Genomic DNA, 27,428 nt, shown 5'->3' with positions numbered 1-27,428 from the left:
TAGGATTGGTCTATCGTCTGATAGTTTATTTTATATCCATCTTCATGTTTTCATCCAGCGCTTTTAAATGCAATATTCTAATATACTAGTTAAAATAGGCTCAGCAGACCTTTGGTGGCTGATGCACACTTTAAGTGGTAAACCATAAACAAAAGACTGATCCATCTGACCGATTAAAATAGAGGAGACTTTTGCAAAGGAGGAGCTTTAGAAAGGCTGTATCCTTGAATATACAATGTGAGAGAAGATGCTGCAATCTGTATAATACTAGATCTCATGAGAACAGCATTTTTTGACCTTGGATTCATGGAAACATGTTGTACAAGACATCCAAAACAAAACTAGAAATAATTAAAGGGATAGTTCACTCAAAAATAAAACAAACTCTGATCATTTACTCATTCTCCACTTGTTCCAAACCTGTCTGAGTTTCTTTGTTCAATTGAACACAAAGAAATATATACTGAAGAATATTGGAAATAACAGCCATTGACATCCACTGTATTCTATATTCCCACTATGGATATCAGTGACTATGTTTATCTTTATTGTGTCGGGTGAAGTATCCTTTTAACCAAGCATAACAAGAGCAATTAAAATCTTAGAGTAGTCCATTTCAGCTGACATAATGCAAAAACTAGAACAAATCAGATTATCTATTTGCGCTTACTTGTCAGTAGCAGTCTTCAGAGAGTGACACTGGCGTCTGAGCGTGACTACGCGTCCCCACAAGGTCATCAACCTGCTGTGCTCCTTCCCTATGTAGCCTGTCAATCCCTGTATTCAAAATAAAATGAATCATTTCAGAAATAAAGCACTGCTTATATTATATTAAACCAGTAAGTGCTTCTGCTTTGAAGGCTACAGACTGTCAGAAACATGTGACATACACTGACACATACACAATCATCCATCTGCATCTGTCAGTGGAAGCACAAGAAAGCAACATCTAGCTGCTATATTTACAAAACCTGAGCAAGAAAATTCAGTGTGCCACTCATAAATTTTCACACCTACAGAAGTGTGAGAAAATGATGAATGTATCCGGACCTTCACAATCTCACCAAACCTTTGAATATTACCTAACAATAGTGTATAACAGCATTGTTAGTCAAATGAGATGCATTGCTAAACGGGTTTGTGAAAAATGTCTGAAAGCAATCTTTATTTTAACAGAACACAAGCTAAAATATCCTATTCATGTGGAAAAAAAAACTAATTTCTATGTTTTTTCCACTGTGAAACACACAGAAGTGTATTTTTACACCTATCCACTAATGGAAGATGCACACGATGAACTTTGTGTTGTACTGCACAGTTGCCTGGAGACAATATAAATCCACACGTTCCCTAATGCACTAATACAAATCATCGGAGAAAAACGTAGCCATCGCTAAGCAACTACCGGAATGCTCATGAACCTGTTGTAAGGTCTTACATGCGCTGCAAATTTCACAAGTGACAACCGCATTTAAAGCGGCACATTGGAATTACAGTAATTATGCCATTTCTGCTGCTTTTACATGCCTGGAACCTGAAATAATCTGTTTCTATGGTAATACCCACAATGCCAAAATATCAAATATCAACTGTACTATCGACTGTAATATAGTCAAAACTCATATCAGTATTTTCGGATGAATTGCGATGAGCAGTATAAAGCTCTGTATTTTCAATGTTTTTGTTTTTGTATTTGTTATTCATATATATTCATATATATATATATATATATATATATATATATATATATATATATATATATATATATATATATATAAACATATATATATATATATATATATATATATATATAAACACTCACCAGACATTTTATTAGGTACACCTGTCCAACTGCTACTAAACACAAGTTTCTAATCAGGCAATCCCATGGCAGCAACTTAATGCATTTAGGCATCTGGGTATGGTCAAGACAATCAGCTGCAGTTCAAACCGAGCATCAGAATGGGGAAGAAAGGTGATTTAAGTGACTTTGAACATGACATGGTTGTTGGTGCCAGACAGGCTGGTCTGAGTATTCCAGAAACTGCTGATCTTTTGGGATTTTCACGCACAACCATCTCTAGGCTTAACAGTTCAAGTTCTGTGCGCTCAAATGCCTTGTTGAGGTCAGAGGAGAATGGCCAGACTGGTTTGAGCTGATAGAAAGGCAACAGTAACTGAAAAAAAACACTCGTTACAATTGAGATATGCAGAAGAGCATCTCTGAACACACAATACATCAGACTTTGAGGCAGATGGGCTACAGCAGCAGAAGACTACAATAGGTGCCACTCCTGTCAGCTAAGAACAGGAAACTGAGGCTACTCTGAGGGATATTTCCAGTAAGTTGTTGAATCTATGCCACAAAGGATTAAGGCTGTTCTGAAGGCAAAAGGGGCTCCAACACCGAACTAGTAAGGTGTACCTAATAAAGTGGCCGGTAAGTGTATAAATGAGTATATGTGTAGCCTTCGATACAAAGGAATCGAGCTCAAAACAATCAAACAGCAAATACATGTCAATCCGGTCCTCACCTCTTTCTCTTTCTGCCAATCGATTTCCTTCTGCACCACCTCCTCCACAGCTTTGGACCAATCAGCTGTCAGCTTTCGCAGGTCATCCCTCAGGGCTTCATTAGCTTCAGTTGATTGGCTCAGCTGACTCCGCAGGAGAGCGCTGACCTCCGACAGCCCAAAACTCCTGCTCCAGTCAACAAACACTCAACTCAATCATGGCATTGCAATCAATGAAGCAGTGTTTAGAAAGCCACTTAAAAAAACGTCATTAACACTTAAATTAATACTTAAAACTGTTTTAAAATGACTTTTCTAATTACAGTCTAATTATAATTTATTTACTCAATAAGTAATTTAAATACTTGACTCTAAATACTGCTCAATATCCCTAAAATCTCAATGCATAACCAATATAGCTTCAATGCAAGTCAAAAAGGGGTTTTTACTTTTAGTAAAAATGTAACACTTAAGAAATTAAATGATATGCATCAAAAAAGAAGCGTTTAAAATATGACACCATACTTCATGCATACTATATATTGACATTCATTTCTTGACATTCATTGCCAATTCATTGTTTCTTCAGCATATGCAATAGTCAGACCTATCTAACCATTTTTAGTTGAAAAAAAGGGTTTTTTTTGTATAACCAAATATCTAAATGCTCTGCTTCTCTAAATATATTTATACAGAACTGTTAAAGGCACAGTATATAATTTTCACCATTATATTGTATTATATTTACCGTATTCGCAACAAAGTACGGTGCCATAACTGAGCGTGTAATTATAGGAGTTGTCGCCTTCATTACATCCTATGGGACGGATATCATGTTCCTGGAAAATCTTAAAATCATGGTAGTGTGAAACAGAGCAAGGGGCAACTCACACAGAACATGCTTTTACTTCCTCTAGGTTTTTGTAGTGTGTGGTTGATTTAATGACATTAATTGTAAAAGACACAAAACTTCACTTATATATTTGGATGTTCCTATACATAAACAGTTATTAGCAATGAGAAGATGTGTAAGACACAAGAGAGGCGTCTCTGACAGACACTTCGAAGAGGTCAAACACAGCATACTGAAGTGGGACAGTCATCTGCTGGCACCAAAGAAGGATATGGTCCAGATGACAGTTCTATCCAATTGCTACAATCGCAACCTGGATGAGGCATGGGAATCTTTCATATCTTTCACCAGCTAAAAAATATCACTTTGGAGGACAACCCCGATGAAATGTTGATTCACATATTTAGAGATATACCACAAGGCATCTTGATACAGATACACCCAAGGATATCAGGAGTAACACTTATGCAACTCATAACACTAAAGACTCACCTGTATTCAAAGGCTTGAATACTGCATAAAAGGCTGTGACCTACAAACCAGCAACAGGCTTAAACAGACTTCTGTATACTGTGAGTCTTAGGCCCTTTATTCTCAGTGGAGATTAAAGTAAAGGATTTTGTTTTATTCTTATTTTTCACTGGATTTATTTTATTAATAAAAGTGTATTCTTATTCATTTGGAGTGGACATTGGCTCCATTCATACAACCCATCAAGATACCTTGTGGTAAAGTATGAATCTAAATATTCCTTGAAAAACATTACAAAAGATGGTCCTAAACAAAACTCTAGCTAAGAGATATAGTGAAGAGAGGATCCTGGTTTCTTTATTTAATTAGGGTATTAAATAAAGGCATCCAGCACACTTTCCATGTAAACACACACTTAACAGACATGTGTGTAATTATACTTGCGTCTTTAGAAGCTCAAACTTTTAAACTTCAACTTTCACAGGCAGCTCATCACTGTCATTCCCACAGCAGAGGACCAATCAGAAGCGCTTGTAGGCAGGGCAACCATTGCAAGTTTCTCTTTACAGTCACTCAGTGACTGTGTTCGAATACCCTCGTGCTCTATGCTGCGCTTTTTTAAAGACAACTATTTTTTCCACTAAAGACTTTTTGCTCTACAAAGTCTCATGTTTTTAGAAGCAAATGTTCGGTCTGAATAAATCCTAAAGCTGAAAGCTTTTAAAGCAAAAAGAGACTGCTAAAGCAATGGATGATGAGAGGCAAATATGTTATCATTGAAATGACAGATGATAAAAATAAAAATCACAATAAATGTGCCTTTAAGTAACTGTAATTAACTGACCAAAACATGAAAAGTAATCTCTTACTGCATTATTTTAGTAGAAAGGTAGTTTAGTTACAGTAACTAGTTACTTTGATTACACCCAACACTGCACTGAAGTCACAGCATCTATTTTACACACCTCTGCTGTTCCTCCTCCAGCCTGATGAGGGTGCTCTCCAGTGTGTCACTATGTTCATCTCGCAGTATCCTCTGTGAAAAGAACACTGTTAATGTGACGTTCACAGCTCTCTGGGAAAATAATGAGGTTTGTTGTTTTGTCTCACCTCTCGGATCCTCAGTTCTCGTTCCTCACCAGCAGCCTGCTGCTCCAGAGCCTGACAACGAGCCCTGTAATCCAACACCTTAAACATACACATGCATCAGCACATTAGTTACCAGTGAGAGACTGTTTGTTAATAGCTGAGATGTGATTGGTCCTCTTAAACGGACAGGCTAATTAAGCATTGACATGCAATTTTTAATGTTGTTGGTTGTAGTGACTGGTCTTGCTGGCATAATCTGGTCACAAATTCACAGAACCTATCACAAAACCTTTAAATGGAAAAATTTAAAACATTTGATTTAAGGATATACATTAGATTTTGTGTAAATATTTTAGAACTTATATATTATATTAGAATATTTACATATACACACACAGTGGCGTAACTTCCACCACTGGAACAGGGGGGACTTTTAAAAAGAGAAAAAAATAAAAAGAAACAAAAAATATCTCACATTTACTTGAAATATTGTAGTTTGCATTTTTTATTTAAATGTATTATCTTTCTTTTACTATAGATCAGAGGTCACCAATCTCGGTCCAGGAGGGCCGGTGTCCCTGCAGGGTTTAGCTCTAACTTGCCTCAACACACCTGCCTGGGTGTTTCAAGTATACCTAGTAAGACCTTGACTAGCTTGTTCAGGTGTGTTTGATTAGGGTTAGAGCTAAAATCTGCAGCACACCGGCCCTCCAGGAACAAGTTTGGTGACCCCTGCTATAGATCATAGGTCTCAAACTGAATTCCTGGAGGGCCACAGCTCTGCAGTTATTCTCCAACCCTGATCAAACACAGCTGATCCAACTAATGAATCTTTTAAATACCTTTATTATTTGGATCAGCTGTGTTTGATTAGGGTTGCAGCAAAACTGTGCCGAGCTGCGGCCCTTCAAGAATATAGTTTGCGACCTATGCTATAGATCAGGGGTGGGCAAACTCGGTCCTGGAGGGCCGGTGTCCTGCACAGTTTAGCTCCAACACTAATCAAACACACCTGAACAAGCTAATCAGTGTCTTCAAGATCACTAGAAATCCATAAGCAGGTGTTTGATTAGAGTTGGGGCTAAACTGTGCAGGACACTGTGCAGATGATTTTAATAAATATCTGTTTAATAAATCAAATGCACCAAAATATATTACCTATGTTATCAAATGCTGAGCACTGTTGATATAAACAGAATATACTACCGGTCAAAACTCTGGTGTCAGCAGGATTTTTTTATGTTTTAAAATAAGGTTATCACACTCACCAAGGCTGCATTTATTACTTCAAAAATACAGTACAAATAGTAAAATTGTGAAATGTTATTTGCACTATAAAATAACTGTTCAAAAGTAGTTTATCATTTAATTCATTCATTTAATCCACTTATCTTAAAGATGAATTTTTAGCTTCATTACTCCAGTCTTCAGAGTCACATGATCCTTCAGAAATTACTTTATCATTAATTATTATTATTACTATTATTAATATTAATGGCAATAGTAATAAAAGCAATAACAATTGGAGTTATAATTTCGTTTGAAACTACATACAATAAAAAAAAGTTTAAAATTTTTCTAAAGATTTAACACTTACATTTTTTTTTACATTTAATAAATGTACCACCTTGATGAAGAGAATCATTTTCTTAAAAACAAAACCATGGAAAACAAAACTGACCTCAAACTTTTGACAGGTAGTGTGTATATTTAAATAATGTTTTGCAGGGGTATTGCTTTCTGTAAGAAACTTTGAGAAAATATAATGATTACCAAAAAAGTAAAAAAAAAGAGACCATATTTCGCCTGCAACTCATATTCTTTCCATAACAAAAGTTTTGCAAGTGAATGGCAAATTCCTTGGGGGGGAAACCTGTGGCTTTAAATATTGATTTTTATTCAGTTTATTTTGATAATAAATCACCAAGTCCTTTTTAGAGCTTCTATACAAATGGGCTTCAATGGTGGTAGAAATAGGATTGCATGATTGTGTTTGTGTGGTTTCACACCTTGTGCTGAAGTTTATGGATGAGCAGAGCCTGTCTGGCTTCTCTCTCTCTGCCCTCTCTGAGCTTCTTCCTCCATTCTCTCTGCTCTTCATCAAGACGCACTGATGATGTCAGAGAAGGGTCCAGCGTCTGTGACAGCTGAACAGCACAAACACACAGAGTTCATCATTTTAGCATGTGTACTTTCTGCTGCTGATGGACTGCACAAGTTATTGATGGACAATTGACCCATCCTTACCCTGTCAGTCAAAGCTTGAGCTCGAGAATCAAGCTCCTCCCTCTCTGCTCTACTCTCAGCCAATTCATCCTGCAGACGTGAAAGCTCCGCCCTCAGCTCCGCCCTCTCCTTCTGCCAGCCAATGAACAGTTCTGATTCCATTTTCAGCCATCAGCTGCAAAAAATAATAAATAATAAAATCAATTATAAAAGATGATGTGATGCACTGCTTGCTTTCATTCTATTCTAAAAACTATTATAACTTCTTGTAATATAGAGTACTTTCTGCAGTAAACAGTAGTTTATAGGCCTGTTTGCTTTTAGTAAAAAGTTAATGGATTTATAGGTGTGCATTTTAAATTATGCATCAAATATGCGCTCCAATCTTTCTTGATTGCGACATGTTGAATTCTTCTTCCATGATATGCAATGCTTGCAAATTGCTTTGTTAGTCATTAGTCAATTTTTTTTGTAAAGCTGCTTCTGGCCATGACATGTTCACATTAAATGGTTATAAGAGATGTGTTTTGGGGCTTATATGCAACATCCTTAATTTATTCTCTTAGGTAAGGAGAAAACTCCATTTAAGTATCTGAATTAAGCTGGATTTATATTTTCGCCTGGCGCTGTATCGAGCACCTCCGCTGACTGCGCAAGCACCTCGTGAAACGGACGAGGCTTTTATACTTGCCGCATTCGCTGTTGTGATATTCGTTAAAAGAACAGGGGGCAGTCAAAAGAAACTGACCATAAAGTCAGACGGATAAAAAGAGAAGTAGAAAGTTTCAAGAACTACGTCATATCATTAATATCATTCAAGGTTTTAAACTAATAATTTTTATTATTTTTATACATTATTTTAATGATTATAAAGATTTTTATAACCATTCAAAATTGTTTTTAATCAAACTTTGATGCATCGCTTGCCTTTGTTGTATATCTCAGACAGTTTTACCTATTAAAGTTTATTAAATTATACAGTACAGAATAAAAGCAAAAAAAAGTACACTTACTAAAAAATACAGTTTTTTTTATTTAGCCCACTCCACAATTCACAAAGTACTGTCTGGTTAGTTTCTGTCCTCTTCTTATGCTAAAAAGGCAATTATGGTCCAAAACTCGTCAATAATCAATAATAAATAATAAATAATAATAAGTCAATAATAAAGCCTGCAAAAACAGGCCATCAGTATATTGTAAACCGCTTCAAATATTCATTTCCAGTTATCAAAGAAATAATTTGTTCCTTAATTATAGTTTTGTAACTATTAAATTGTTTTAAATTCAAAATTGTAACATATACATCAGTGTAAAACCTATGACTGGTGAAAAAACATATTTCTGTAATTGTGTACATGAGTCTCCACTTTTGCCAGGGCCTCTTTTGACTTTAACAAACTGATCCCTCAGATTTTTCCAAACTTTTTAACAAAAACTTTCCTCCTTTCCCACGGCTGTTGCAATTTCTTAGAATTACTGGTCATCTGGTTATCTCTACGATCACGGATCATAAAGATGTCTTTACAGTCGTGCTTGTTTCAGACAAAATCTCTTCTCTTGTTTCATCTCTTATTTCATATTCAACTCGAATCAAATGCTGCGGTGCGCGCACTGTTCACTCAAGACTCAAAAAAAAAAAATCATGCGCTCCGCCAGCCGAAATCATGTCGCGCGCACCCAAAACGAACCTCCGCAAACACAGCGATGAAGTCACAATCACTGTGCACACTCAAGAAAACTAGGGGACGTGTCAAGTATAAACTAGGCTATAGAGGGGAAATGTGCTTAATGCATTATAAAGCTTGAAGCATCAGAATCGGTACTCTGTATCGGCTGATCACCATGACAAGGAATCGGTCTTTGGTATTGGCTGCAAAAATCCTGATTAGAGCATCCCTGCTGACAACATATATTAAAGGGATAGTTCACCAAAAAGTGAAACTTCTGTCATCAGTTACTTACCCTGCACTTGTTTCAAATTAGTTTGAGTTTCTTTTGTTGAAAATAAAAGAATAAAAGAATATAGGGCATCGCGGTGGCGCAGCGGGTAGCATGATTGCTTCATAACAAGAAGAATATAATTTCAGAAAAGTATTCTTTGCAAATTTTTAATAGGGAGATCATATTAGCAGTCAATGATTATCAAAGTGCAGCATTGTTTACAGTCTATTAGATAGTGCTAATGTTGATTTAAAGTCATACTTGCATGCTAATTCTGACCAAATATTCAAATTAGCATTTAAAACAACATAGAGACAGTTAAATGAATGAATGTGCGAATGTAAATCCAACTTTACCTCACTTATATATGTTTTTCACGCCATAACTTGGAATTTCAATTAAGAGTGCATTTTGGGGGGCCTTTTTTTACATAACAGTGGGGAAAAACAGTTTTCGAACAGATCAAAATCTGATAGATATCATGGAAAAAAAAAGTTTTTGTTAGCAGTTTCTTGCCTTACTGCAACTTAATTTTTTGTATACAATGTCTATTATGAAGTACTAGCAAACCACCTTTATATCTTTCCAGTAGAAAGTGATCATTCCCAGCATATTGTATTAAAAATTGACACGCAGCTTAAATAACTGTTACCTTAATAAATACAGCAGTGTGATTTGATAGCTCTATTTAGCCAGACTTTACTTCGTTCATTCAGTCATTACATCACGTTACGTTACAGTACGGGAGAATTTCAGTGTGACTGCAATAACTAATTCAGATATCAATGTCTGATTCAGATATAACGTAACTATGTATATGCCCCATACACAAGCGAATCTCAATAATATTTCACGCGTAACTCCATTCGCTTGTTAAAGTGCAAATATAAAGTAGTAGCTTACTTGTGAAAATGCCGATTACTTCATTGTGACCATTTACATACTGCGGTATAACACGCAAAGTCTCAAATATGTGTGTTTTTCATGTTGCTTTTCTGCTCTCCAGAAGCATCCGGATTTGAAACTGTAAAGTCGAGTGTTTTGAATGAGCAGCAGCCCGCGTGCGCCAATGCGAGCAGTGTGAACAGCGTCACCATGCGACTCGGAGACACTCGCTTGACACTGCTGTGGATATTCACTTGACCAGCAGCAGTCACTACTCTACCCTGAAGATGGTAGATTAAACGGAATCAGCTGCGGATACTCACATCAAAGAGCAGTGTTTCTCAACCACGTTCCTGGAGGACCACCAACACTACATGTTTTGGATGTCTGCTTGGTCTGTAACACTCATTACAGGTCTTTCAGTCTCTGCTATTGAGCTGAATCAGGTGTGATTGGTTAGGGAGACCTGGAAGAGCTGGTTGTCCTCCAAGATCGTGGTTGAGAAACACTGGTATAGAGCATCTTTTTTGTGACAGTGTACAACATTAATTCATATTTTTACACTACTTTGAAGGCTGGGGTAGACGTTAATAAAAAACAGTAAAAGGGTAGGCTAATTTAAATAATAGTTAAGACGGACGTTTCTCTGTCTTTTTAAATGATGGCATGTGAAGTTTCATTTTACAACATAAGTATTTTACAAGAAAATAGAAATAAAATTTAAAAAAGGGACGAGTGTATAAGGGAGGAGGGTATAATCGTCGATTTACATACAAATATATTCTATCTACATCATTTCAAATGTTCCATTTCTATAAGCTAATAAGTGTAGGCTATTTTAGTTCAGAAAACATATACATATAAATATTTTATGCAAAAATGTACATTTAAATTAAACGTGTGTTTATGCAAACAAGTGAAGCATATTTTATGTGTTATAATCTTTTTTCTATAACCATAATGATCATTTTGATCATTTTAAATACAGGACAACAAACTGCAAGTTGTCATTGTTTGATTATTGTTCACACGACACCAAAAAATATATTTGGAAAATTATGCCAGTCTTTGATAAAATAAAAATGTAAAAAAAAAAACATGAGTAATAAATTTTATTTTAATAAATATGAGCTAGCACAATGGCACAGTGGGTAGCTCAATAGCTACACAGAAAATGAATGAATGAATTTGAATAAATATTTCTCAAAATTACTATTTTACTGTATTTTGATCTATTAATTAAAGCTTTAAATATTCACAATATGGCATGTGGCTTCTGACAAAATCACACACTCTCTTTAAGATGCACATTTTCTGAACAAGTAATTACTTTGTTGAAAAGTAAAAGTATATTATTTATTGTGAATGTATAATCCAGACATGAGATTGTGTTATTCACCACTATTCAAAAATAGGGATAGCAAAGTGTCTCCTCTACACCGGGGTGTCAAACTCAGTTTCTGGAAGGCCGCAGCCCTGCATAGTTGCATATTGTTTCAACACACTTTCCTGTACACAGCAAATTATGAGGTGTTGAATCTCTGGTGTAAGCTCCTATAGTGTTATAGTGTTAAAATCCAAGTATACATATACTGTTTTTAACACTGATGTTGGTTAAATTAAATGCTTAAACACTAATTTTAGTATGACAAAAGAAAAGAGTTAGTCGACATTTTAGATTATTATTATTAATAATAATATTAATATTCCAGGGTGTTAAAACAGTCAAATATACACTTTCCTTTGTGAATTTCATGTGGGAAAAATGTTAACTTTTACAAAAAATTTAATGGATGCTAAATATGACTTGGCAGTGGTGATAGAGTATTTAATCTAGTATACAGTTTTTGCACTCTAGTGTAAAATTATTTACTCTGCTTAAGTGTATATATTCAACACTTTTTAAAGTGTAACTTATACACTGGGCTGGTGGGACTTGTATATACACCAGTGTAATTTAACACGTCTGGAGTTATATGTACACAGGGAAATTTGCTGTGCAGGTGTTCGAAATGTTTAATGTGGTGTGCATTTTTACACTCCAAGTGTAAAATATTTTACACTGCAGAGGTGTGTTTGTTCAACACTTTTGAAAGTGTAAACTAAGCACTTGGCTGGTGGGACTTGTATATGCACCAGAAAAGTGTTAGATTCAACACCTGTGGTGTAAAATGTACACTGGCAAATTTGCATTGTAACCTGTAGGTTTCACACCAGACTGAAGGACTCAATTAGTTTGATCAGGTGTGTTTAATTAGAGTTGGAACTAAACTGTGCAGAGCCGCGGCCCTCCAGGAACTGAGTTTGACACCTGTGCTCTACACATATAAGAATCCCAAAACCAATAAAGTCTTTTATGAGTGAATTCGGAAGGGCTTCATGCATTGTTTTTTTAGCTGACTACACAATTCGACTGCATGTTAATGTCTAACAAGCCTCTGCCAAAGTTAAGTCTAGTCTGTAGGGGTTTTGCTAAGTCATAATAATTAAAGATAGGTGAGAGTACTATCTAATCTAGTGTAAGCTGATTAGCATGACTGCTTGAATTAGACAAGATGCAGAGTTGCAGCACATTTCAGGTTATCAGTTCAGTATACTTATCTGTACAGAATTTGAAAACAGAAATCACTTCTTTGATGTTTTGATTTTTAATACATTTTTTGGATGGCATGTTGATTCTATGGTCTTGTTTTATTTTCCTGGCATATCTGTCTCTCTACCTCTCCTTCAACTTTCTGAGGAGTTTGCTCACCCTGGACAGTGAAAAGCCAAAGGTGACTGCAAGAATTCGCAGAAAGAGACGACGGAAGGGAAGATCAAGGATGTCCATTAAGATGGGTTTTCAACACAAGAGTGCACATTAGAGGTAAAAATCATCACTAGTTTTCGGCAGTAGTTTGTTAAATGTGTTTAAAAACAACATGTTTTTACATTTCTTACATGTTTTGAATGATCTTACAAAATGACATATACATGTGACTCAAGATCAAAGCATGACTGGTCTGTAATGTGATTTATTCTCATGTTCACTGAATCAATGAAGATAATGATGCTCAATCTTAAATATACCAGTGCTAAAATCGAATGTTATCATTTGTGAATTTATAATTTAGGGTGATATTTTATGAAAGGAACCCTGCAGATCTATTAGTTCAGTTTAAAAATGTGACATGTCATGGCTGCCCATGATACCTAATGATATTTATGAATGGGCAATTCATAAACAATAATAAAAACTAAAATTGTTAATATTAAAATAAAATTACAATAAAAAATATATTTTAAAATACTTTTATTTTTATTTTTAATAAATAATTTTTATTTTTATTTTAAATAATTTTTATTTTTGAAAAGTAATAATTAATGCATGTATAGGTCAAAAACAAGGATGTTTTTTTGTTGTCCGCTCCAAATTGAACTCACAAAAATGGATTTCAGAAAGCATATTAAATGCAAGCAATCTGTCTACTTTAATGTTTTATTTAACTTTTGGGAAAATAAATGTCAAAACACGGGTCAAATAATGTTCAATCTTCATTGAGCATAACATATGCCGTAACATAACGTAATAACATAACGTAATGCCCTTTTAGTAAAAGATTACTTAATTTACTATAGTTCTCACCTCTACCACAACATAAAGTATTAAGGCTCATTAAATTAAAACTATAATAAATACATTAATAATCAATACAAACCAACATGAATACAAAGCATGCATTTATAAAAACCTTTCGTTTTGGATACTGAAAAACAGTTCTAGTGTTGTGGGGGATCATGATCAACATCTAAGTATATCATGTCTTATCTGAAAACATACATTTTCACATGATTCTGGACTTCTCATATCCCTTAAAATGAGAAGGAAATGTGAGTTTAAAATTAATGATGTTGTCTGTTGGTGGATTTATTCCCATCAATGATGTTTCACACAAGGCCACCTGTTGGACACAAGCAAAATTACATCAACAGATGTCAAGCTTATAGAAAACTAAATTACTAAAAGTGAAATTAATCCTCACCACAGTTATACAAGATGTTTATTTTGTGAATGTCCAGAATACTCGGCCCGTCTCTCTGGCCAATGGGAATGTAAGGGTCTGGTTTAGGGATGATGGTGGGCCCCCCGTCCTCTGAGAAGGCATACCTGTATGTGTGCATCAGCTTTTGATTATTGCTTAACTTTAAACCAACAAATACCAAAAGGGTGTGTTTTGGATCAAATCTTGTCTGCTGGGTATTTTGAGCTGAAATATCACATACTCACTCTAAGGAAGTCAGAGACTTAATTTACATCTTGTAAAAAGGGGCATGCCAGCAGGTACAGCATAATAAGACGTTAATATTAGGTTAGATTTAGGTCATGACGTCAGGTGACCAAAATTCAATGTCTAGCCAGCGTCTAAGGACAACTTTATTTTGACGTCCATAACGATGATATTTGGTTGATTTTAGGTTGTGTTGGAAAGTGACAAAAATACAACGTCTGATAGATGTCGTAGTGGTAACGTCCACACAACATCAAGGTGTAACATGATAGTTGATATTTGGTTGATTTTAGGTTGATTATAGGTTGGACATTGACGTCGACCTGACATTGGGTTTTGACGTTTGACTGATTTTCTTTATCAAACAATGTCCAACGTCCCCTTGACGTTGGAGTACAACATCAATATGATGTCAAGTTGATGTCCTGTGCCTGCAGGAATTATAGGTCTCCTTTAATTTATAATACAATTTTGAGTGTTAAGGCAAAACATTGCAGGTGAACATAGGATAAAATTTTTTTTAATAATCATTAACCCCATACTTCCCAACAGTTAAATAAGATTAATTAAAAATGTTATGTTTAGAAATGTAAATGAGGCATTAATTGATTAAACATGCAGAGATTTGCATACTTCTCTAGCACAACAATCTGAACAATAGAGGAAGTCAGGTTCAATTAGTCTTTATTTTAATTAGAATTAGGTCTTTGTGGAGGTGATTTGGGGAATCTCTTTATTCCAAATACTCAGAAAAGCCAGAAAAAAATATATTTTTTGCATTTCTTGGTAACACGAAATGTTGTTTATGTCAAACTGTGTTGTTTGTTATATGTAAGTGTTGCTGAAGAGGAGATTTATGGCTCCAAGTCTCTCATTTTGAGAAAACAGCCTTTAAAAATGTGCTGTAATTAAAAATTACAGCTAGCTCTCTGCAACTCTCACATGGTCGCCCACTGAAGCTAAGCAGGGCTGCTCCTGGTCAGTACCTGGATGGGAGACCACATAGGAAAGCTAGGTTGCTGCCGGAAGTGGTGTTAGTGAGGCCAGCAGGGGACGCTCAACCTGCGGTCTGAGTGGGTCCTAATGCCCCAGTATAGTGATGGGGACTCTATACTGCTCAGTGAGCGCCGTCTTTCAGATGAGACGTTAAACCGAGGTCCTGACTCTTTGTGGTCATTAAAAATCCCAGAATGTCCTTCGAAAGGGGTTTAACCCAGGCATCCTGGCCAACTCTGCCCACTGGCCTCTGTCCATCATGGCCTCCAAACCCTCCCATATTATAATTGGCTTAATCACTCTATCTCCTCTCCACCAATCAGCTTGTGTGCGGTCTAGCGCAAAATGGCTGCCGTCGCGTCATCCAGGTGGATGCTGCACACTGTGGAGGATGAGGAGATTCCTCCCTATGTGTAAAGTGCTTTGAGTGCCCAGAAAAGCGCTATATAAATGTAAGGAATTATTAAATTTACCTGAACACATTGATAAAGTGAGACAAAAGAAACACTTAAAGATGTATATAGCATGTTTTTTTTTACATTAGGCAAAAAAACTATGAACCAAAAAACCTTTAAATTACCCAATTGTCTCAACTTAAAGGGTTAGTTCATCCATAAATGAAAGTTCTGTTATTAATTACTCACCCTTATGTCTTTCCAATCCCCCAAGACCTTTGTTCATCTTTGAATTAAGACATTTTAGATGAAATCTGAGAGCTCTCTCATTCTCCATAGACAGTAATGTCCAGAAAAAGAATCAAAAACACTGTCAAAACACCTCATTTGACTTCAGAAGTTTAACTAGAATCACATGAAGCTCCAAGAACACTTTTGTGTACCAAAAAAAAGCCTGTAAAAATAACTTTACTGTCATATTGATTTTTTTTTTGTGCACAAAATTGTTCTTGGAGCTTCTTACTGTATATGTCACTAAAATTTAACTGAATGTTTTGCATATTTTTTTGGTTTTGTTTTTGGACTTCACAAACATCTTGTGGTTGTTGCTGTCTTTGGAGGGTCAGATATCTTAATTTTAGTTCTGAAGATGAACAAATGTCTCAGGAGATTGGAAAAACATGAGGGTGAGCAAATAATAATAGCATTTTCAATTTTGGGAGAGCTAACCCTTTAAGAGTTTTATTATTGCGCACATTATACACTAGATTTCCAATACTCACCTGCCGTAATGCATGACAGAACTGTAGTCATATGCGGTATTGAGGTTGTTGGTCTCATACTTCCTAAAGTTGTGTCTTTGATCTGTATGAAAGCAACAGCACACATGACTATCACACCGGACACCTCAGCTCAAATAATTACAGCACTGCTGGATGATATAATAACTCACTCTCTATGATGTTTTCCCACAGGATGGAAACGTAGCGGTCACGGTCAGAGCGGGACTGTTCGTGTACAAAGCCCAGAGCGTGCATGAGCTCATGGGAAGCCACTCCTGACCACATGCAACCTGGAGACTGCAAAGAGACCGTCTGACTGCCTCCTGTCATTCCCAAATATGACCAGCAGCTGATGGAACAAACAGTGAATTGTTATATTAATAAATAAATAAAGGAAAATGTACAAATACTGTCAGACGGTAGTACCTGTGCTAAAGGTACGTACCATTTACCATCTCTAAACTGGATGTACAGTACTATGTAAAAGCTAATATGTGCTGTTGTTGTATTCGTGTAATTTGAAGATATTTATACGCATGCTTAAATGATAATAAAGTTACATATTGTACATTTGGAAATTGTACTTCCCCTATAACTGATTTTGTACCTTAAATTATTAATATTTATTAGTTAAATAGAATAAAATAGAAAGTTCAAAAGATCAGATGCCTTCCCATTGCTTGATTTGTTGGCTTTTCCATTTTATTTTCTCTTTCAGTTTACATTGATATACATCATATTTTGATATAAACATTGATATATATCATATACATCAGTTTACATTATAGTATTACAATACTACTTGGTATTTGATATTTTAGCTGGTATAGTATAATAAGATGAATTAATGGTATCGCTACAACCCTAGTATACAATATACAATACTGTATACCAGGGGTTTAGTTCCAACACCAATCAGACACACCTGGGCTAGCTAATCAAGCTCTAACTAGGCTTTCTAGAAACATCCTTGCAGGTGTGTTGAGGCAACTTAGAGCTAAAATCTGCAGGACACTGTTTGACTCAAACTGTTTAACACAACCGAGATTGAGAACTCCTGCTTAATACAGTTCTGTACATACATATAGAGCAGGATAAATTGGGCTGTAAATGTAAATATAGTATAGTATTTTGCTGTAATTGATTTGCAATAAGTTCCTGGCGAACTGTTGGCAGTAAGTTACTGTAGATTATACAGGAAATTCTTAACAGTGTATAATAGATAGATTTCATATAATAGTTATCAATACAAAATGGAAATACTTATCTTCTCAGAAAGAAAAAAATTACATTAATAAAAGACTTTATTAAAATTAATCCGTTGGACTCACCCATATCTAGACTGAATATTGAGGAAGTTTGCTTGATGTGTGCGAGGCACAAATTTCACACAGGTTGCAGAGGAAATGTCCAACATCCCTGTTTCTATCGTGATTCTGTCCATATCATCTGTTGGACAGACAAAAAAAGAATAATTCACGTTGGCGTATGGCGTATGGACTCACTTTACCACACTGAAAAAAAAATGACGTTAGGTGTTTATTCAAACAACTTAATCAATTTGAGTCGAAACAACACAATTCTTAAGGTTTTTTTGGGACAACTTAATTATTTTATGTTCAATTTACTTAAATTTGTAAAAACTAATAACCTCTTAAGGCCCAAGGTGTTTTTTACATGCATTTTTATTTCTCTTTGCTATTTGGGCTTATTAGAACCTAATTAGAATTAAAACCTAAGTATCATCTTTTGATACGATGTACTTCAGAAAGTACCAGAAAGTAAAAACCTTTTTTTCCCCCATTTTAGACAATTAAAAATAGTATTTGGGACATTTCATATGCTGCAAAACAGTTGCAGGATGACACTGTGTGTCTGTAACAAAATATAAAACATTCAAAGTATTTTAAATAGCCACTTATGAGCTAAAATGTGCTGTCCACGGATGTGGATACTCAAGCCCTACACTCAAAAATTAATATATTTTTTTTTTTGCTTGTTCAAATTACTTATTTAAAATAAGCTGAAACAACACACTTCTTGAGATTTCCTTGGGCCAACTTAATTTTTTTATGTTTAATCCAGATAAATTTGTTCAAAATGTGTTAGGACAACATAAATGAATTGTGTGGAACCCTGCATTTTTTACAGTGTAGGAGGTTAAGTTAACTTAATCGCTTTGAGTTGAAACAACACAATTCTTAAGTTTTTTTTGCAACAGACAAATTTTTTTGTTTAATCAACTTATATTTGTAAAAACTATTAAGTTAACTTAATCAATTTGAGTTGTGACAACATGAAGGAATTGTGTAGAACCCAGCATTTTTTTACAGTGCATCATGCAGTTTCATAGAGAGATCTTATACTTACTTACCATATAATGTGGACATGATGTATGGTACATACACAAATCCGTCCACAGCTTTGGGCCAGCGGCAGGAATCTCCTAGACAGGTAATGGCACTGCGGGATCCTGGACTAAGTATGTCTCCCTCTCTTAATGGAAACCCTCTGGAGACTGGCGGAGGATGATAACCACATGCTTTCAAATAGTCATTTTACAAGCCAAAATAGATATTTGCCTCTGTGGTGTACATACGCTGATTTGCTCTCAGGATCCTGTCCATGGCATTCATCTCTTCTGGGTCCACGTATTGCTCTGTTGAATAGAGTAGAATAGTGCATTTACATATATTTTATATACATATATATATATATATATATATATATATATATATATATATATATATATATATATATATATATATATATATATATATATATATATATAACAGCATATACTGTCGAATATCTAGTTTACCTGAGTACTCTCTTTTTGACCTCAGCCTGGCTTGATGAACCAATGAAGAGTTCTAATAGAGAATAAAGATGTTTAAAAGACATCTATAGCAAAAAAGTAACACAAAAAAGGGAATTAAAACATGTTGTTTACGAATAGTTACCAATGGCACATGGTTTATATGTGTTTTATGATAAATTCACTGTAAAAAAAATCTAAATGAATACATTTAAAAAAGTAGTTCAGTAAATTCACTTTTCTAGTCATCTCAACTTAAATCAGTCAAACTGATTAAAATATGTTGTTAAACTTTGTATAACTACAAACGTTTTTGTTGAAACCTGATTAACTTATTAAATTAAGTTAAAGTAACATCAAAACATTTGTTGTCATGACTTTTCATCATTTAATTTTTTTACAGTGTATACTTTTGTATTGCATTATGGGACCTTCATCTCTGCTTCAAACATTTCCACAATCCTAAAAACCTTTTTCTACTATAAAGAACATTTTGTGGAATAAAAAGGCTCCATGGAACAATCAATCAACACCAGAAAAGAATGTTTTCAGTTCATTTAAGAATGTAATGCAATTCAAAAGTGTTAATAACCAAAAAAATTAAATGTGGATCAAAAGTTAATGCGACTTTTAATGAAATTACTTAAATCTCAATAACAGTTGCAGAATTAATTATTTAAAATGTATAAAAGAATGAATTTTGGCTTTTAAGGGATAGTTCATCCAAAAAATGAAAACTTTGCCATTATTTACTCTCCTTTGACTGTTAAAATGTCTAAATGTTCTAAAAGTATTTGTAATTGTTGTTTTATTGTTCCGTTGAACACAAAAATATATATATTTTTTGATAGAAAGCTGAAAACTGATAACCGTTTACCTCTATAGTATTTGTTTGTCCTACTATGGAAGTCAATGGTTAAAGGTTTCAAACATTCTTCGAAATATTTTCTTTTGTGTTCAACAGAAAAAAAACCTCTCAAACTGTTTAGTACAAGTCAAAGGTTTTAGGTCAACAGTTCTTAAAGCAAACATTTCTTTTCTTAATGTGAAACTTATTTCACTAATCTAAAGAATGTTTTCCACTATATAGAACATTATGTGCAATGCAAAGATACCATAAAAAGTTATATTTGTCATAAAACCATCAATCGCCAAAAAAATAACCATTATTTTTCTGAGTAAATTCTGCCATTCTTACCTGCACAGGTAAAGACCAGGATTCTAACACCAATCCCACAAAAATACCCACACAGAGCATCTTGGTGGTCACTTTTTAGTGCTTCCTGGATGCAACTGCATGCAAACTAAAGTTAAGGCCGTTCAGACTGAACATATATGCCTACTCAGAGAACCACCCATCTTTACACCCAGTTGCATCCTCAGTGATTATTTCATATTGGTGTATTTCCCTAATGAATGGTTTGTAAAGCATTTACATCCACAGTTAGCTGTGACTCGACACTTCAGCATTTTAAAGATTGATCGCTACAATGACAGTTTGAAGTCTTGCTGATTCTTATGTTTTTCACCCTGAGCAAGCAGAACACATGCATGCAGTCTTCAAACTCGTCTTTATCCCTGAACAGCATCTTAATAATCATTTTAGCAGTGTTTATTATATATACCTAACACATGGTGCGTGTAAATACCCCTCATCCCTTTCTTAAACTTATCATTTGTGCATTACAGCTAATAACTGGTTGTTTTACATTCAGCTTGGGTAATTCATAGTGTCGATGCCTTCATACGTATTTATTAGCTGGCTGAGTTCAGCTGATTCTTTATTTGACTGTCAACAGTGTAACTGATTTTAATGCAACTCTCATTTGGAGATTTGAAACATTGCACAGTGAAATGAATGAATGAACACATGTATGGACACGCTTTATTGATGTAATGTTTATTTGAGACATTATGATGTCAGAATCTGAGCATGAAAAGATATATAAACTGAAACAGTATGTTACAGGTTACTAAATAAAATGATTAATATTTACTTATTATTATTATCATATTAGCAATCTCCACAATCAACCAATTTATGTCAAGCAAAATGATAAAATAAGCATTAATCTCAGATATAATGCTTCTGATGGATCAGTCGTTGCTATGTATGGAGTTTACTGCATGTTACAGTTATACAGTTTATTAATCTTCATTATATCCAAGTCGCTGGGTCCCAATCTCTGTCCAATCTTCACATTCCAGTTCCTTTTCGGCACAATAGTTGGTTCTCCATCCTCAGAAAAGGCATACCTGAAATGACCAAGAATTCTTACATAACAGAACTTTCGATCATCTCTTGCCTCATCATTTCAAATGAATGTTGACTTACTTTCCAAAGTGCATCACAGAGCTGTAGTCGTAAGGGGTGTCCAAATTGTTCGTTTTAAACTTTTCGAAATTCCTCAGCCTGTCTTTATTATTTAATTATACAGAAGTATAAGTGAGAGATTAAATACAATACTTCATATTGACTTTTATATATAAATCTATAAGGACATTACTGTACCTTTCCATATATTAGACCACATGATGGTGACATACTTGTCCCGGTCGGCTCTGGATTGTTCATGCACAAAGCCCATAGCGTGCATTAGCTCATGCACGGTGACCCCAGATCCAGTGCAGTCGGGCGATTGCAGAGAAATGGTTTGTCTACCACCACGTGCCCCCAAATATGACCAACACCTAGAGAATTATTGATAAGAAACAATGAGATTCACTCAGTGTGAAACCAAATTTGATAATAAGGATGTTTATACCCTTTAAAAATGTCTGTTATTTTAATCAGAAGGAAAATTTGTACTACTGCAAAAATATTTGAATAGTAAACTGTAAGTTTCCTTACTATATACATTGAAAAACCGTAAATTGACTTTCAGTTCCCTGCGAGACACTTCAATTTTTTTTGGTGAGTTTTTTCGTTATTGTTGATTATTATCTTTCTTATTATGGAGTCAATCTAGGGCCATATATATATATATATATATATATATATATATATATATATATACTTGCAAAATATAAGAAAGTTTAGCAAACAAAAAATAAAGTATTGGGCAAAAGAATTGTAAAATAATTCAAAATCACAAAAAATTATAAAGAGAAAATAGAGTTTTGACAAATAAAAATTAGTTTTGCAAAACAAAAATAAAGAACTGCACATAAAAAATCAAGTAGTGCAAAAAATAATGACATAATGTAAAAAAATATTCATAAATTAGCTAAATATTTTTTCCAGTATTGCCTTTACAAAACCTCTCAAGTCAATTGCAATGCTCATTTCGATTTGCAAGTTTTGCTGTTTGAAGTCTTAAACAGCCCCCCAAAAAACAAAGAATTCAGGGATTTTACTTATGCTGAGTTCAGACTGCATGATTTCAGGCCTGATTTTGACCCGCCGACAGGTTTTGAGAAATTGCCGTCAAATGCTTGAAATCATAAGCACATCAGTGCTCGTTTACATGAGTAGTGTAACTATCAAAGACGCAATCTGAGAGAATCACTGATGAGTCGCCGACACCCGTGAGATATTTTGGCATGCTAAATAACTGGAGCTGTCAGCGATTCAAATCATGTGGTGTGATGTGTTCTGATTGAAAATAACATCGGCGATCACCTACAGCCAATGAGAGAGCAGCATCCACTAGTATGGGTATCTGCAGGCCAGCGGGAGGTTGGGGGAGAAGTAAAAGCACTCATTTTCAGTTTATTTGGACGTAAGAAAAACTAGTGGAAATTTGGCAGGAGCAAAAATTATCATAACCGGGTCGATAAAGAAAAAAGCTTGAGGACAAATTGCTAAATAAGCAAAATAAGCACATTTTCTAAAGCTAAAGCGTTCTTTTTCCATTATATAGTTAATAAGAAAAAATATATTACGTGACCTTGCATTGTTTCCATGTCACTCCTCACATTTTTGGTTGTGAGACGTAGTTTGGACAAAGTTGTCAGTGATTCTTCCTATTTTAAAGTCATGCAGTGTGAAACCCCCATTCGCTGACCCATCCTACAGAGTAAACACAGCAGCGACAGAGCGCTACTCCAGATAGTCATGCAGTGTGAAAACATCCAGGATACGACTACTTTGAAAATCATGCAGTCTGAACTCAGCATTAATCTTGATTAGATTTATGACAGCGATTCATGGCTGATTTCATTTGTCACGATGTCTGACATTTGATGACGTCGCTTCATAGGAGGCAGGTCCAGGCATGTCATACACACCCCAGTTCCCGTGACTCCGCCCCCTTATCAAATCAGGGCCAGAAAGTGAATCGCACAGAAATGTGAAGTGCAAAACGAAAACAACATTGCAAAGTCACAGTTGACTGAAAAGCAAATCAATTGAGCAGTGCAATTGACTTGAGAGGTTTTGTAAAGGCAATACTATTTTTTGCACTACTTGATTTTTATTTGCAGTTCTTTATTTTTGTTTGCAAAATTCCTTTATATTTCTCAAAATTAATTTTTTCCCTTTGCGATTTTTGAGATTTGCATTATCTTTTTATTTCATTTTTTATTTCATTTTTTCTTTTCTTTCATTATCATTTTTTGTTTGCAAAACTTTCTTTTGAACTTGACTTAATATATTTTTAGCTTTATTTTTGCATCAGGTATGCACATTAAAGTTATATGTAGGTCCAAACAGGATCAGTCTATTTATTTACTTATGCAAATGTGTGAAAACAATTACACGGCAATTTTTAACTTTTTGATTTAGTGGCTAATTCGTATGAATTCGTACGATCTCATTCGATTTGCTCATTCCTTAATGACAGTTGGGTTTAGTGGCGTTGTTGGGTGCCACACCTTCTTTATAAAATCATACATTTTCACACAACTAAACTTGTACGAATTCGTAGGAATTAGCCCCTAAACTGACAAAACGTAATTTAATTATGTTTCCTGGTGAGATCAGGCTGGCAAACATACATTTATTCGTTTTTTCAGTAATTTTATTAACTAAGATGAAAATTTTTATATCATTTATTTACAAACAGTTCGTCAAGTAATATTTTCTGTCTTTAAGTCGATATATTATATGAGAGACTTGCTTTGCTTGCCAAACAAATGGATCAAATTAGATTTGCATTGTAATCCTTAAATAAAGTTTAAAAGTTATTCTTTTTTATTTCATGTTTAAGGTTTTTAGTTACCATCAATAAATCCGCATAAACATAAATCTGCAGATTTGTTTTTTACAAACTTCTGCGCAAATATACCAAAACAAAGTCTAAATGTTGTTAGAATAATGTTTATTGTGCTATTTAGTGCTGTGAGTTAGCATGTTGGTGTTTAGTAGTGAATTGAATTGAATAGTTGTGTGAATGAGCACCTTTACATATTAGTACTTTATCTTCTCTGCTTGTGGAAAAGTTATTAGTTATAAGCTTTGATTTTCTTATCGTGTGTGTTTTTGTTTGTTTCATTTTATAAGTACAATGTAGATGTTAATACTTCAAAACATTGCTTAATGGAATATGGTAGTTTACTGTAAATTTAGAAATGTCTACTGACTGTATTTTAAGCGGTAAACATCTAACAACCACAGTTGTGAGTGCCATTTAATACTTTTGCAGAATTTATTACAATGTACCCTGTTTTGGGCTGAATATCCAGGTAGTCCCTCTGGTGAGTTCTGGGCACGAAACGTACACAACTGTCCTGTTCGATGAGCTCCATACCTTCCTTAATGTTCTTCACGTCTGCATCGTCTGTCAAACCAAAACCAAGTTAGTGTTCACTGTGGCACTGTGTGTGATTATAAAAAGTGTCAGGTTTCTGCTTACCGTACGCATGAGAGAGTGAGTATGCAATGTAGACATTTCCATCCACTGATTTGGTCCACAAGCAGCTCCTGGCAAAACAGTTCTTCTGACTCCTTCCAGACACAGCGATATCCCCTTCTCTGAGATTGGTGCCGTCCACAGAAAAGACACCTAGAGACAGAGAATTTTGGCATTGATGGTTCCATGAATAACTTTTATTTAGCATTCCTGTTTAATTCACAAAAGGTTATTTAGAGGATATTAAACTGCTGTAGATGTTAAAAACACTTTATTTGTTGACTGTAAATGTAACTTTGCATCTATACGCTGATTAGCTAGAGTCATACACTGTTAGATTAAGGTTAGGATGCTTGAGCAAGTTGATATTTTTTTTTATTTGGCTATATAGTCCATCGTGGACCATCGTTTTTTTTTTTATGTTCTGTCTATTATCATGTAAATAAAAGAAATATTTAAACAGTCTAGAAATAAATAGGGACATTTTAAATGTAGTGGGAACAATTGGTACCAAGCCCAATCAAAAGCTTACTAAAAACTTTTATTTTATTCTTCTTTTTATTTATTTATTAATTTGTTTATCCAGGATCGTCCCATTAAGATACAACATCACTTCTACCAGGGAGTCCTGGTCAAGACAGGCAGCATAGGACAAAGTTAACTTATCATCAAGCCAGACACCTAAATAGTTATAAGATGCAACTTGTTCTATCTATGCACCATTTAAAGTTTTAATATTAAAATTGTGGATTGATAATCAAGAGACATTTAGAATGAATTAGAGTCTATTGGCACTTTTATAGATGAAGCCATAGTGTAAATAATTGTGTCGTCTGCATAAAAGTGTACATTTGCTGACTCAAAAGCTTTACTAAGTTAAGTTCCCTTTTTCCCTATTAGATTTATGGATTTGATTTTTGTTTTCAGTTTAGAATAAAGTATAAATCTATACATATATATATATATATATATATATATATATATATATATATATATATATATACATATATATACATATATATTATATATTGAGTATATATATATATATATATATACATTATATTACATATATATACCATATATATAACATAGATTATACAGATATTATATACATAGAGATACATATATAATATACATATATAGATATACATATATATATACTATATATATATATATATATATATATATACCACACCAACACACTCAGTTGAAGTCAGGGTGTGTGGGTTGGGGGAGCACCCCCCTGAATTAATAGCCCCCCCCCGTTAAGATAAAATAAATCAGTATTAGAAATTAGTTATTAAAACGATACATTACTAAAATATTACTAACTAAAATATTGACATTAAAAACAGTAATAATTAAATAAATTAACCAAAATAAAGTAATTATAATAATAACTAAAATGTTGTTCAGTCCGCCTGAATGAAAATAGATAATTTTGGTGTCAGCACAATGAGGGTTAAGATATTACACCAAAACAAGCTAAAACATCACAGATTAATCTTCAAAAACTTTACCTTGATAGTCATTTACATCTATGATCCTGTCCATTGCAGTTTGATTCTCTTCAATATCTTCTAGAAAAAAAGAGATACAACTTTCAAAAATGTAATTCATCAAAATAATGATAATCAATACAACACTTTTACCAGAGTAGCTTCTTTGCCTTCTTGCTCCAAAATTCGGGGAAACCTGCAAGAGAAATGAACCCAAATATGTTGGTCTGCTACTTATTAAAAACATAATACACACTCGTATTACTTATATGCAGTTACCTGAGCAGGCAAAGACAAACATGGTCCTGCTAAAAAGAGGACGATAAGCAGTGTGTACTCCATCAGCGCACTGAGACTTGTTGTCTACTACCTTCAGACAACTTGCCTTTTAAGTGCTCTTCCTGTTACATAATGTGCACCCTCAGTGACCAACCAACGTCTGTTTTTCTTCGCGTTATTGTTGTTTTTCTCTATTTTAACCACTTAACTACTATTTTCATTGTGTGATACGTGATGTAATTTAGTCTACGGTCACATAAAACTTGTTCGCCCGAACAGGGACTTGAACCCTGGACCCTCAGATTAAAAGTCTGATGCTCTACCGACTGAGCTATCCGGGCTCTTGCAAACTGATTTTCAGGCGGAAATGACAATAGTGCGGATGTAGCAGTGCTCCGCTCTTTCTTTCAGTCAGTTCATGTTCATATATTGAATTTCAGCGATTGTTTCTGCTGTTAAATTTCCATTGTTATCATTCTTGCGATTCACAGAATTATTAGTGTTAGTCTTGAGTAATACAAATAACGTATTTAAAGTTTTAACTGAACAGATAAACATACAATTCGAAAAATGAAACTACATGGAGTTTAAAGAGTTGTATCATCCAATCAGATGTTACTC

General features: G+C 34.5%; 3 protein-coding genes and 1 non-coding gene across 5 annotated transcripts in view; all 4 read right to left on the bottom strand.

Annotated features, from left to right (window-relative positions):
- Positions 1 to 10,112, bottom strand: part of si:dkey-230p4.1 (rootletin) — a 42,481-nt gene extending 32,369 nt beyond the window's left edge. The window contains exons 1-7 of the mRNA XM_056464777.1: positions 9,997 to 10,112; positions 7,174 to 7,327; positions 6,936 to 7,073; positions 4,948 to 5,025; positions 4,803 to 4,873; positions 2,535 to 2,700; positions 671 to 777 (exon numbers count right to left, since the gene is read on the bottom strand). Coding sequence (XP_056320752.1) covers positions 671 to 777; positions 2,535 to 2,700; positions 4,803 to 4,873; positions 4,948 to 5,025; positions 6,936 to 7,073; positions 7,174 to 7,314 — 701 coding nt within the window. The 5' untranslated portion in view covers positions 7,315 to 7,327; positions 9,997 to 10,112. The remainder of the gene's footprint in view (positions 1 to 670; positions 778 to 2,534; positions 2,701 to 4,802; positions 4,874 to 4,947; positions 5,026 to 6,935; positions 7,074 to 7,173; positions 7,328 to 9,996) is intronic.
- Positions 10,113 to 13,905: 3,793 nt separating this feature from the next.
- hce2l1 (high choriolytic enzyme 2-like 1) lies at positions 13,906 to 20,495 on the bottom strand. Its single transcript, XM_056464829.1, has 9 exons — positions 20,436 to 20,495; positions 19,241 to 19,292; positions 19,015 to 19,078; positions 18,794 to 18,930; positions 17,751 to 17,868; positions 16,590 to 16,768; positions 16,420 to 16,501; positions 14,001 to 14,125; positions 13,906 to 13,919 (listed from the first exon to the last, which is right to left on the bottom strand). The coding sequence occupies exons 1-9, from the start codon at positions 20,493 to 20,495 to the stop codon at positions 13,906 to 13,908; spliced, it is 831 nt and encodes a 276-aa protein (XP_056320804.1).
- Positions 20,496 to 21,266: 771 nt separating this feature from the next.
- Positions 21,267 to 27,126, bottom strand: LOC130234556 (hatching enzyme 1.2). Of its 2 annotated transcripts, none has more exons than XM_056464791.1 (8): positions 26,808 to 27,126; positions 26,682 to 26,724; positions 26,550 to 26,609; positions 25,033 to 25,182; positions 24,840 to 24,957; positions 21,750 to 21,928; positions 21,573 to 21,654; positions 21,267 to 21,493 (listed from the first exon to the last, which is right to left on the bottom strand). In XM_056464791.1, the coding sequence occupies exons 1-8, from the start codon at positions 26,868 to 26,870 to the stop codon at positions 21,358 to 21,360; spliced, it is 831 nt and encodes a 276-aa protein (XP_056320766.1). In that variant the 5' UTR covers positions 26,871 to 27,126; the 3' UTR covers positions 21,267 to 21,357. The 2 variants fall into 2 exon arrangements, with proteins under 2 accessions (XP_056320766.1, XP_056320768.1); XM_056464793.1 differs by having other exon boundaries at positions 26,550 to 26,606.
- On the bottom strand, positions 27,076 to 27,148 carry trnak-uuu (transfer RNA lysine (anticodon UUU)). The gene has a single exon. It is a non-coding gene; the product is annotated as a tRNA-Lys (tRNA).
- Between the last annotated feature and the right edge of the window lie 280 nt (positions 27,149 to 27,428).

Source organism: Danio aesculapii, chromosome 9 (genome assembly GCF_903798145.1).
Source record: "Danio aesculapii chromosome 9, fDanAes4.1, whole genome shotgun sequence".
In the NCBI taxonomy this organism is placed as follows: Eukaryota; Metazoa; Chordata; class Actinopteri; order Cypriniformes; family Danionidae; genus Danio; species Danio aesculapii.
Note: the sequence above shows the minus strand (reverse complement) of the source record. Positions and strands in the feature narration are given on the sequence as shown.

Excerpts from the sequence above, each read along its gene's own strand:
- hce2l1 (XM_056464829.1), bottom strand. The coding sequence starts at position 20,495 with ATGCTCTGTGTGGGTATTTTTGTGGGATTGGTGTTAGAATCCTGGTCT. Across the intron at positions 17,869-18,793 it reads CATCATGTCCACATTATATG|ATGATATGGACAGAATCACG; the intron begins GTAAGTAAGTAT and ends TCTGTCCAACAG. Across the intron at positions 14,126-16,419 it reads TCTGTCATGCATTACGGCAG|GTATGCCTTCTCAGAGGACG; the intron begins GTGAGTATTGGA and ends GCACACATACAG.
- LOC130234556 (XM_056464791.1), bottom strand. The coding sequence starts at position 26,870 with ATGGAGTACACACTGCTTATCGTCCTCTTTTTAGCAGGACCATGTTTG. Across the intron at positions 25,183-26,549 it reads AGATGTAAATGACTATCAAG|GTGTCTTTTCTGTGGACGGC; the intron begins GTAAAGTTTTTG and ends CTCTGTCTCTAG. Across the intron at positions 21,494-21,572 it reads TCTGTGATGCACTTTGGAAA|GTATGCCTTTTCTGAGGATG; the intron begins GTAAGTCAACAT and ends TGGTCATTTCAG.